This window comes from Pseudophryne corroboree, chromosome 2, assembly GCF_028390025.1.
Source record: "Pseudophryne corroboree isolate aPseCor3 chromosome 2, aPseCor3.hap2, whole genome shotgun sequence".
Lineage (NCBI taxonomy): Eukaryota > Metazoa > Chordata > Amphibia > Anura > Myobatrachidae > Pseudophryne > Pseudophryne corroboree.
Window position 1 is genome coordinate 976,482,018 of NC_086445.1, and position 11,330 is coordinate 976,493,347.

Sequence of the window (11,330 nt, forward strand, 5' to 3'; positions counted from 1 at the left end):
TCTATTATACTGGAGGTATTACTATATATTTCTATTATACTGGAGGCATTACTATATATTTCTATTATACTGGAGGTATCACTATATATTTCTATTATACTGGAGGTATTACTATATATTTCTATCATACTGGAGGCATTACTATATATTTCTATTATACTGGAGGTATCACTATATATTTCTATTATACTGGAGGTATTACTATATATTTCTATCATACTGGAGGCATTACTATATATTTCTATTATACTGGAGGTATCACTATATATTTCTATTATACTGGAGGTATCACTATATATTTCTATTATACTGGAGGTATCACTATATATTTCTATTATACTGGAGGCATTACTATATATTTCTATTATACTGGAGGCATTACTATATATTTCTATCATACTGGAGGCATTACTATATATTTCTATTATACTGGAGGTATTACTATATATTTCTATTATACTGGAGGTATCACTATATATTTCTATTATACTGGAGGTATTACTATATATTTCTATTATACTGGAGGTATCACTATATATTTCTATTATACTGGAGGTATTACTATATATTTCTATCATACTGGAGGCATTACTATATATTTCAATTATACTGGAGGTATTACTATATATTTCTATTATACTGGAGGCATTACTATGTATTTTTAGCCTTGCCTCCAGATTCCTAAAAAAAAGGGGTCTGTGTCATGTAGCCACGCCGCTAGTGTCATGTAGCATCTCCCACTAGCAGCATGTGGCCACACCCCCTCACAACACATGACCACGCCCATTTTTCTGCTCTCAGTACCACTAAGAAAATATTTCTTCTTGCACCACTGGTATTACAATTATAAAAACATGAGTACATTCTCATTTTAAAGCCATTAGAGGGGTGCTGATGCCAATTAGGGGACAAGGTAAGACATGGAATGATGCTTTGTATAACCAGTTGGCAATGAGAGGTGTCAAGTGAGAGAGTGGAGGCATAGTGGAGGCACAGGGCTGTCTATGGAGGACGTGTACAAAGTGTTCCAACCATGTGATGACAATTGTGGTGTGGGCGGATTGGGCATGGAGTCACCTGATATAGTGTCCATTTGGGGGCTTGATACTATTCATGGCTGTCCTGTGAATGCCAGTGTTTCCAGCCCCCTAAAACAGTGTAAGTTGGTCTAGCATACATGTAATGGCCTATCTAATTTAACTTAGATACCAGTACTATTTCAGTGACAGGGGACAATAAAGTATTTAAGCAAAACAACTGGCAGACATTTTAGTCTGAAATTTAACTTTTGTGTTTTTTTTTTCCTGCAGGATTTCAAGCATACAAAGTCTTTTGTCATATGAGAAGACATTTTGTGAAGGCGGCCATTTTAACCACTTCCTTCCCCGAAATGGCACACTCCATTGTGAATATGATAGACTTGAAAAATATCTATTTTTACATGAAATAAATGTAACTGACCATGTACTGAAGAAGTAAAAAAAAAAAATCACTATGTGCATTAATCGGGATCAGCTAGTGAATGTTACCCCGTTACATATCTGATGATTGAGTCTGTTGCCATTGTCACAGCCAAGGAGATTCTGCAGGCCTTGCTGAAGCTGTTTCGGTGTGAATGACATTTTCAGCTTGCAACGTTCCAGTTTTTTTTCCCTTATACATGCTAGAAATAAATAGTGCTCGAGAGTTAGAACCACTGGCGTTCCCTCGAATATAAAGCAGTTCACTTAGCCATTTTGTGTAGGGTAATACAGAACATACAGGCTGTCTAATATGTGCTAATATTAACCCATTCAGAACTGTGGGGGAATTTACCAAAGCTTGGATAGAGATAAATGGAGAGAGATAAAGTACCGACCAATCAACTCCTAATTAATTTTTCAAACACGAGAGATGTACTAAGCCGTGCAAAGTGATAAAGTGGAGAAAGATAAACTACCAGCCAATCAGCTCCTAACTCATTTTTCATGCACTGCCCTTAACATGGCAGTTAGGAGCTGATTGGTACTTTTTCTCTCCCAACTTTATCTCTCTCCAAGGCTCAGTACATCTACCCCACAGCCTGTAAAAGGGCAGGAGCTGATTGGTTGGTACTTTATCTCTCCTCACTTTGGGCGATATGCACTAAGCAGTGATAAAAGTGGAGAAGTGAGCCAGTGGAGAAGTTACCCATGGCAACCAATCAGCTGCTCTGTATACTATTACAGTATGCAAATTATAAATGTTACGTCAATGCTGATTGGTTTCCAACTTCTCCACTAGCTGGCTTCTCCGCTTTTATCACTGCTTAGTACATCTCTCTTTACCTCTCTCCAAGCATTTATAAATCTCCCCCTACTTATTTTATTGTCATTTGCTGCAAAAAAAAAGAAGCAGTTCGCTAGTGCTCTAGCCTGTTCGCGCCAAAACTAGTGGTATAGTGTTATAACGTGCTGTATACAATAGATCATTGATGTATTATATAAATAGCAAATCATTGTACAGCAAGCAAATAGACATGTAACATAAATACTATGTAAAATGATACAGTGTAAAACACCCCACAGAATTGTAATTTCCTGTGATTCTAAAGTGGGGTTGTTGCAGCTAGGACTGCTGACAGTATTCTGGGGTAGATGTATTAACCTGGAGAAGGCATAAGCAAGTGATAAACCAGTGATAAAAGCAAGGTGAAAAACACACCAGCCAATCAGCTCCCATATGTAAATTAACAGTTAGGAGCTGATTGGCTGGTGCGTTATCACCTTGCACTTAACACTGCTTTATCACTGGTTTATCACTTCCTTATGCCTTCTCCAGGTTAATACATCTACCCCTCTGTTTGAACTGCAGTAACACTTAGATGAGGGCATTAGGTAAAGGCCCGCACGAAAAAGTAAAATACATTTCCTGGAGTATTATTTTGTAGGAGTAGCTAAACCACAGTGATAATAAGCTTCATTGTGTGCCTCAAACATTAAAACGTAATCAGATTTTTCCATTTTTCCAGATATTGATGGGGTTTGCCACATGCTTTGTATATTTTACTCCCAAAGTTCCATAGTCTACTATTTCCTAATTAAAATAATGTCCAACTGCACAGAGTGTGGATGGGGCTATATAGAAAGCCTCCCAAGCCACAAAGCACAGAGTAAATATTACTATTCTAACAATCTGTCTGAATTTGTGCCAACTAATTTACTTTTCCATATTAACGCCCTTATTTATCAATGAGTGATCAATTTCCCTGTGAGTGATAAAGCACCAGCCAATCCGCTCCTAACTTCCATGTCACAGGCTGGGTTTGAAAAATGACAGGAGCAGATTGGCTGGTGCAATTTATCACTCACAGTGAAATTTATCACTCATTGATAAATAAGGGCATAAGTCTGACAAATAGCCGTAGATCTACTAACACTTCTAAAATGGTAAAGTGGAGGTATTGCCCATGACAGCCAATTGGACTCTAGCTATCATTAATCTAGATCAGTGGTTCTCAAACTCGGTCCTCAGGACCCCACACGTGCATGTTTTGCAGGTCTCCTCACAGAATCACAAGTGAAATAATTAGCTCCACCTGTGGACCTTTTAAAATGTGTCAGTGAATAATGAATACACCTGTGCACTTGCTGGGTTACCTGCAAAACATGCACTGTGTGGGGTCCTGAGGACCGAGTTTGAGAACCACTGATCTAGATCATTATAGAAAATGATAGCTAGAATCTGGTTGCTATGGCAACACCAACACTTTTCCTTTTTAGAAGGTTTATTAACTCTACCCCTAAAGCAGGATCAACATGAAGTTAAGATAGTACAAACAAACTGGGTGTACAAACCTAGGGAGGAGAGATATCAAACCTTGGAGAGAGATAAAGGGGTCTATTCATGAAGCTGTGAAAAGAGTGGAAACGTGAGCCAGTGGAGCTGCTACTTGTAATTTTATAGAATGCACTTGATAAATATTACTTCAATGCTGATTGGTTGCCATGGGGAACTGCTCCACTGGCTCACTTCTCCACTATTTTCACTGCTCCATGAATAGACCCCAAAGTACCATGTATTAAGCCTGGAGAAGTGATAAAGCAGTATTAAGTGGAAGGTGACAACGTTCCGGACAATTTACGTGTTGGAGCTGATTGGCTGGTGCGTTATCACCCCCCACTTATCACTGCTTTATCACTTCTTCAGGCTTAATACATCTGCCCCACGTAAACTGTTGGAGTGGAGGTGTGGCTTCAGGCAGAGGAGGGTGTGGTAGGGCTGGTTATAGCATGACTTGTATAGATTGGGGTGTGGCTTATTTAGCCCTGGTGTATATTTTAGTTATCTACCCTGATCTTTCCAAATTCGGACTAGTCTGTACTGATGAATATACAAAACTTACATATAGTAGCCCTATCCAAATATAAATCCTCATCATGAAAATCCTTTAAAACCAATAAACCACAGAATATGGTAGTGTAAAGCATGTTCTTCTGGTATTGTGGCCACCATAATTTTACTGTATTAAGCCATATACTGTAGCAAACTGAATTCAGGTCTTTTTTTGCCACATTTATTGCACTCCAAACAAAGTTGCCTAATTTTTAGAGCTCCCATCTGAAGTCGGTTGGTTCTAAATCGGAGTGGGAGAAGGGACCTTCTGATGTCATTAGGGGAGGAGACACGTCACCAGGGGGAGGAGCTACGGTCGCCACGCTTCGGGCTCGGTGTATCGCTTTGCTCGCCACCTGATTACTAAAGGTAATAGTTGGTGGCGTGGATAGTAGAGGAACTATCCCGCTGGCTTAGCTCCTCCCCCTTGTGTCGTGGCTACTCCCCCTGATGTAAAAGGTCCCTTAGGCCACTTGAATCTAGCATCAACCATCTGAAGTCCAAGTGGTAATTGTTTTGGCCCATCATGGCTGCCATCCCCCATCCCTTCCCACCTCAGTGCCATGGTGCAGCTTGCATCATCTCCCAGAAGGGAGGCGAGTGATTCACATTATCAGGGTCAAGAGCAGTGGAAATCCTAGCTGCAATGAACGATACACTGAGTTGTGCAGTCCTGCGCCATAATATGTTGGCCTCATTTATGTACAGCATAAGTTTGTAATGATTCTCTCTTATGTACTAAAAGTTTTTTTTTTTCTCTCAGCTATTTAGTTTTATTTTTCTCTAGATGAATACATGTGCCTTAATTTAAATTTCACATGTGAGAATGTACACATTCTTTTTTTCTACTGAATAAAATATATATTGTTTACCGTCATATATCCACAGGCCTGTAAATGAGCTGTTTGATACATGTTTGTTTGCTTCTGAAGGTAATTGCACAATTGGGTCTCAATGACGTCTGTACAAGCATAGTCACCTAACATTGTGCATGCCCATACCGTGTAAGTATAGATAGATTGCACTTTTTGATCATTGTAAGATGTTTAACATGATGTAGGATACGGTCTAAAATAATAAAGTTAGTTTTTTGTTTACTCGTGTGTGTTTGCCATCTGTGTGCATTGCTTCCATAAATTTGCTGCTGAATTGGGATACTGCTGGTCAGCAAATGTTGCTGACAGCAAGAGGCAGATCTAGGTGTTGCGATGGGGGAGGGTGTTTGCAATGACATTAAACTTGCAACAAAAATATATATATTTTGGGCAGGAAAAAACATTTAAGTAAATGCTATTTCTCCTCCAAGCAGAACCTGTCTCTTTTCTCCCTTCCACCTGCACATGACGTGGTGGTGGGGGGGGGGGGGGCAGTTGCTGATATTACCCAATCTAGCGTCAGTCTAGGGCTTGAATGGCCGACCGGGAGAATGCAGTGGTAGGGACCCTTGCCAGCCACCGGGATCAGTACGAATTCCCGCCGGACGGGATCCCGGCGGTCGGAATCCCGACTGGCACAATCCCGACAGGGGGGCGAGCGCAACGCAGCCCCTTGCGGGCTCGCTGCGGGCACGGTGCCTTGCTACGCTTGGCACACTAATTTATTCTCCCTCTATGGGTGTCGTGGACACCCACAGAGGGAAAGTATGTGGGATTGTGCCGGTCGGGATTCCGGTGTCGGTATTCCGACTGCTGGGATTCCGTCCGGCGGGATCTTGACCGCATCCCCAGCCACCAGTCTATGGTCCTGCTCCACTAAGTACCTGACCCTCTAATAGAGTAACAATGTATTATTCAAATGCATGGCCTGGAACCTGACCCATTAGAGAGGAGTGATAAAGCTAAATATTTATCTTATAACATTCAATATATATTGGTAAGAGACTCAGTACGCAATGGGCGTACGGGGTACCGTAAGGGTACGCACTTAGCGTAGCAGACACTTGGCCGTGGTCGAGACGCACGAGCGACACGTTCGCTCACGGCTTACGCTGGGTATCGAGCACGCTATAGGCGGTCCGAGTACCGTAATGCTACGCTACTAGCGTAGCGGACGCCGTGCCCACAAAAGGAACACGAGCGGCGCAGACGCTCACAGGATGACACACAGTAAACCTTGTATGCAACACAATGAAAGGATATGCTTATGCTGTAAACCTTATTACTGTAATGTGAACACAATGCAATGCTAATTAACCTCTATTATATAAAAGCCTCTTGAGCGATTGAGACGCTCTGAATACTCTCAGCAATGTAATAAACACACAATACCTTGCTAAGGTTCCAAAACCTTTACTAACGAGATTTAGTTATGTACAAGGGGAAAATACAGTTCACAGTTTATACACTACAGGCTAACATCAATATCTAAACATAATAACTACACATATACAATATACAACAGCGTAACAATAACAGAGAGAGTATGGCAAATACAAACAGAGAACAAGTTGGTTACAGAGAAACACTTACACACTGGGGAATGATCGCTGCGCAGTCCTGGTACCAGCTCTCAAGTTAGTCAGTGATGAAAACCTTTTGTGGAGAGTAGACCGAGCTGGCCCAAGCTGGCTGCCTTATATACACTGCATACAGTACACTACAAAGGGGCCTACAATCTCATTGTTCATTGGACGCAGGAATCTGTCCCCACATTATAACAAAAGGTCATAGGTTGATTCAAACAGGTGGGCTGTGACTATTTTATACTGCTCAGGTGGGAGGGAATCTCAGGATTCCCGCCGCATGGATAATGAACTGCAAATATAGCAAATGTCCATAAACTTCTTATAGACATAACTATTCGCAGGAGCGATTGATTTCTCTCAAACCAATACCGGAATGTTTCTAATAATATACTCTACCGTTGCATACTAAACACCACTGCTCAAAACCTTACTGACCCTTCGTATCATGTAAAGAGGGATTTCTCCGTCCATAAACCAGTTACACTAACCAAACTTACTGATATTATTAAGGAGACCATAACCTACAAAATACACTATTTGGATTAACTATGTGACAATTGAGTCGCCCGCCAGACGCACACAAACTCTACCGTAAATGCACATACCACGCGCTTGAGCGCATGTCCGTGGAGGCGCCGTCACGCAACTGCGAATATGCGCACGCACGGGAGAGAATGTGCACGTGCAGCGGGCAAGCGCATGGTGTTAGTACAAGGCATGAGAATAACGATATTTTTCGACTTTGACAGTCCACCCTTTGGCAGTCACCAATAACTGCCACTTCCTAAACAAAACAGAAAAATATATGTCATCATGTAAACACCTTTTCTCTATCGTCCTAAGTGGATGCTGGGGTTCCTGAAAGGACCATGGGGAATAGCGGCTCCGCAGGAGACAGGGCACAAAAGTAAAGCTTTTACAGGTCAGGTGGTGTGTACTGGCTCCTCCCCCTATGACCCTCCTCCAGACTCCAGTTAGATTTTTGTGCCCGGCCGAGAAGGGTGCAATTCTAGGTGGCTCTCATAAAGAGCTGCTTAGAGAGTTTAGCTTAGGTTTTTTATTTTACAGTGATTCCTGCTGGCAACAGGATCACTGCAACGAGGGACAGAGGGGAGAAGAAGTGAACTCACCTGCGTGCAGGATGGATTGGCTTCTTGGCTACTGGACATGAAGCTCCAGAGGGACGATCACAGGTACAGCCTGGATGGTCACCGGAGCCACGCCGCCGGCCCCCTCACAGATGCTGAAGCAAGAAGAGGTCCAGAATCGGCGGCTGAAGACTCCTGCAGTCTTCTTAAGGTAGCGCACAGCACTGCAGCTGTGCGCCATTTTCCTCTCAGCACACTTCACACGGCAGTCACTGAGGGTGCAGGGCGCTGGGGGGGGGCGCCCTGGGAGGCAAATGAAAACCTTTAAAAAGGCTAAAAATACCTCACATATAGCCCCAGAGGCTATATGGAGATATTTACCCCTGCCTAAATGTACTAAATAGCGGGAGACGAGCCCGCCGAAAAAGGGGCGGGGCCTATCTCCTCAGCACACGGCGCCATTTTCTGTCACAGCTCCGCTGGTCAGGAAGGCTCCCAGGTCTCTCCCCTGCACTGCACTACAGAAACAGGGTATAACAGAGAGGGGGGGCAGAATAAATGGCAATATATTAATATAAAAGCAGCTATAAGGGAGCACTTAATCATAAGGCTATCCCTGTCATATATAGCGTTTTTTGGTGTGTGCTGGCAGACTCTCCCTCTGTCTCCCCAAAGGGCTAGTGGGTCCTGTCTTCGTATAGAGCATTCCCTGTGTGTCTGCTGTGTGTCGGTACGTGTGTGTCGACATGTATGAGGACGTTATTGGTGTGGAGGCGGAGCAATTGCCAAATATGAGGATGTCACCTCCTAGGGGGTCGACACCAGAATGGATGCCTTTATTTGTGGAATTACGGGATAGCGTCAACTCGCTTAAGCAGTCGTTTGCCGACATGAGGCGGCCGGACACTCAATTAGTGTCTGTCCAGGCGCCTCAAACACCGTCAGGGGCTGTAAAACGTCCCTTGCCTCAGTCGGTCGACACAGACCCAGACACAGGCACTGATTCCGGTGGTGAAGGTGACGAATCAACCGTATTTTCCAGTAGGGCCACACGTTATATGATTTTGGCAATAAAGGAGATGTTACATTTAGCTGATACTACAGGTACCACTAAACAGGGTATTATGTGGGGTGTGAAAAAACTACCAGTAGTTTTTACCGAATCAGAAGAATTAAATGACGTGTGTGATGAAGCGTGGGGTGCCCCGATAAAAAACTGCTAATTTCAAAGAAGTTATTGGCTTTATACCCTTTCCCGCCAGAGGTTAGGGAGCGCTGGGAAACACCTCCTAGGGTGGACAAAGCGCTAACACGCTTATCAAAACAAGTGGCGTTACCCTCTCCTGAGACGGACGCACTTAAAGATCCATCAGATAGGAGGATGGAAAATATCCAAAAAGGTATATACACACATGCAGGTGTTATACTACGACCAGCTATTGCGACTGCCTGGATGTGCAGTGCTGGGGTAGTTTGGTCAGAGTCCCTGATCGAAAATATTGATACCCTGGACAGGGACAATATTTTACTGTCGTTAGAACAAATAAAGGATGCATTTCTTTATATGCGTGATGCACAGAGAGATATCTGCACACTGGCATCACGGGTAAGTGCTATGTCCATTTCGGCCAGAAGAGCTTTATGGACACGACAGTGGACAGGCGATGCGTAGAGGAGTTATTTGAGGTCGGTCTATCGGATTTGGTGGCCACGGCTACGGCCGGGAAATCCACCTTTCTACCTCAAGTCACTCCCCAACAGAAAAAGGCACCGACCTTTCAACCGCAGCCCTTTCGTTCCTTTAAAAATAAGAGAGCAAAGGGCTATTCATATCTGCCACGAGGCAGAGGACGAGGGAAGAGACAGCAACAGGCAGCTCCTTCCCAGGAACAGAAGCCCTCCCCGGCTTCTACAAAAGCCTCAGCATGACGCTGGGGCTTCGCAAGCGGACTCGGGGGCGGTAGGCGGTCGTCTCAAAAATTACAGCGCGCAGTGGGCTCACTCGCAGGTAAATCCCTGGATCCTGCAGATAATATCTCAGGGGTACAGGTTGAAATTAGAGACAGAGCCACCTCGCCGTTTCCTGAAGTCTGCTTTACCAACGTCCCCCTCAGAAAGGGAGACGGTTTTGGAAGCCATTCACAAGCTGTATTCTCAGCAGGTGATAGTCAAGGTACCTCTTCTACAACAAGGGAAGGGGTATTATTCCACTCTATTTGTGGTACCGAAGCCGGATGGCTCGGTAAGGCCTATTCTAAATCTGAAGTCCTTGAACCTATACATAAAGAAGTTCAAGTTCAAGATGGAGTCACTCAGAGCAGTGATAGCGAACCTGGAAGAAGGGGACTTTATGGTATCCTTGGACATCAAGGATGCGTATCTCCACGTTCCAATTACCCCTCACACTCAGGTTCGTTGTACAAAACTGTCACTATCAGTTTCAGACGCTGCCGTTTGGTTTGTCCACGGCACCTCGGGTCTTTACAAAGGTAATGGCCGAGATAATATTTCTTCTTCGAAGAAAAGGCGTATTAATTATCCCATACTTGGACGATCTCCTAATAAGGGCAAGGTCCAGAGAACAGCTAGAGATGGGTTTAGCACTATCTCAAGAGGTGCTAAAGCAGCACGGATGGATTCTGAATATTCCAAAATCCCAATTAATGCCGACAACTCGTCTGCTGTTCCTGGGGATGATTCTGGACACAGTTCAGAAAAAGGTTTTTCTTCCCGAAGAAAAAGCCAAGGAGTTATCTGACCTGGTCAGGAACCTCCTAAAACCAGGAAAGGTGTCTGTACATCAATGCACAAGAGTCCTGGGAAAAAATGGTAGCTTCTTACGAAGCAATCCCTTTCGGCAGATTCCATGCAAAGGGATCTGTTGGACAAATGGTCAGGGTCGCATCTTCAGATGCACCTGCGGATAACCCTGTCGCCGAGGACAAGGGTATCCCTTCTGTGGTGGTTGCAGGAGGCTCATCTATTGGAGGGCCGCAGATTCGGCAGGCAGGATTGGATCCTGGTGACCACGGATGCCAGCCTGAGAGGCTGGGGAGCAGTCACACAGGGAAGAAATTTCCAGGGAGTGTGGTCGAGCCTGAAAAAGTCTCTTCACATAAGCATTCTGGAACTAAGAGCAATCTACAATGCTCTAAGCCAGGCGGAACCTCTGCTTCAAGGAAGACCGGTGTTGATCCAGTCGGACAACATCACGGCAGTCGCCCATGTAAACAGACAGGGCGGCACAAGAAGCAGGAGGGCAATGGCAGAAGCTGCCAGGATCCTTCGCTGGGCGGAGAATCACGTGATAGCACTGTCAGCAGTATTCATCCCGGGCGTGGACAACTGGGAAGCAGACTTCCTCAGCAGACACGACCTTCACCCGGGAGAGTGGGGACTTCATCCAGAAGTTTTCCACATGCTAT

General features: G+C 44.2%; 1 protein-coding gene across 2 annotated transcripts in view; it reads left to right on the forward strand.

Moving 5' to 3' along the window:
* The window catches only part of JAM2 (junctional adhesion molecule 2), a 171,605-nt gene extending 166,155 nt beyond the window's left edge, over positions 1 to 5,450 (forward strand). For both annotated transcript variants that reach the window (XM_063956373.1, XM_063956374.1), the window contains exon 10: positions 1,311 to 5,450. In XM_063956373.1, coding sequence (XP_063812443.1) covers positions 1,311 to 1,343 — 33 coding nt within the window. In that variant the 3' untranslated portion in view covers positions 1,344 to 5,450. The remainder of the gene's footprint in view (positions 1 to 1,310) is intronic.
* The last annotated feature ends 5,880 nt before the right edge of the window (positions 5,451 to 11,330 follow it).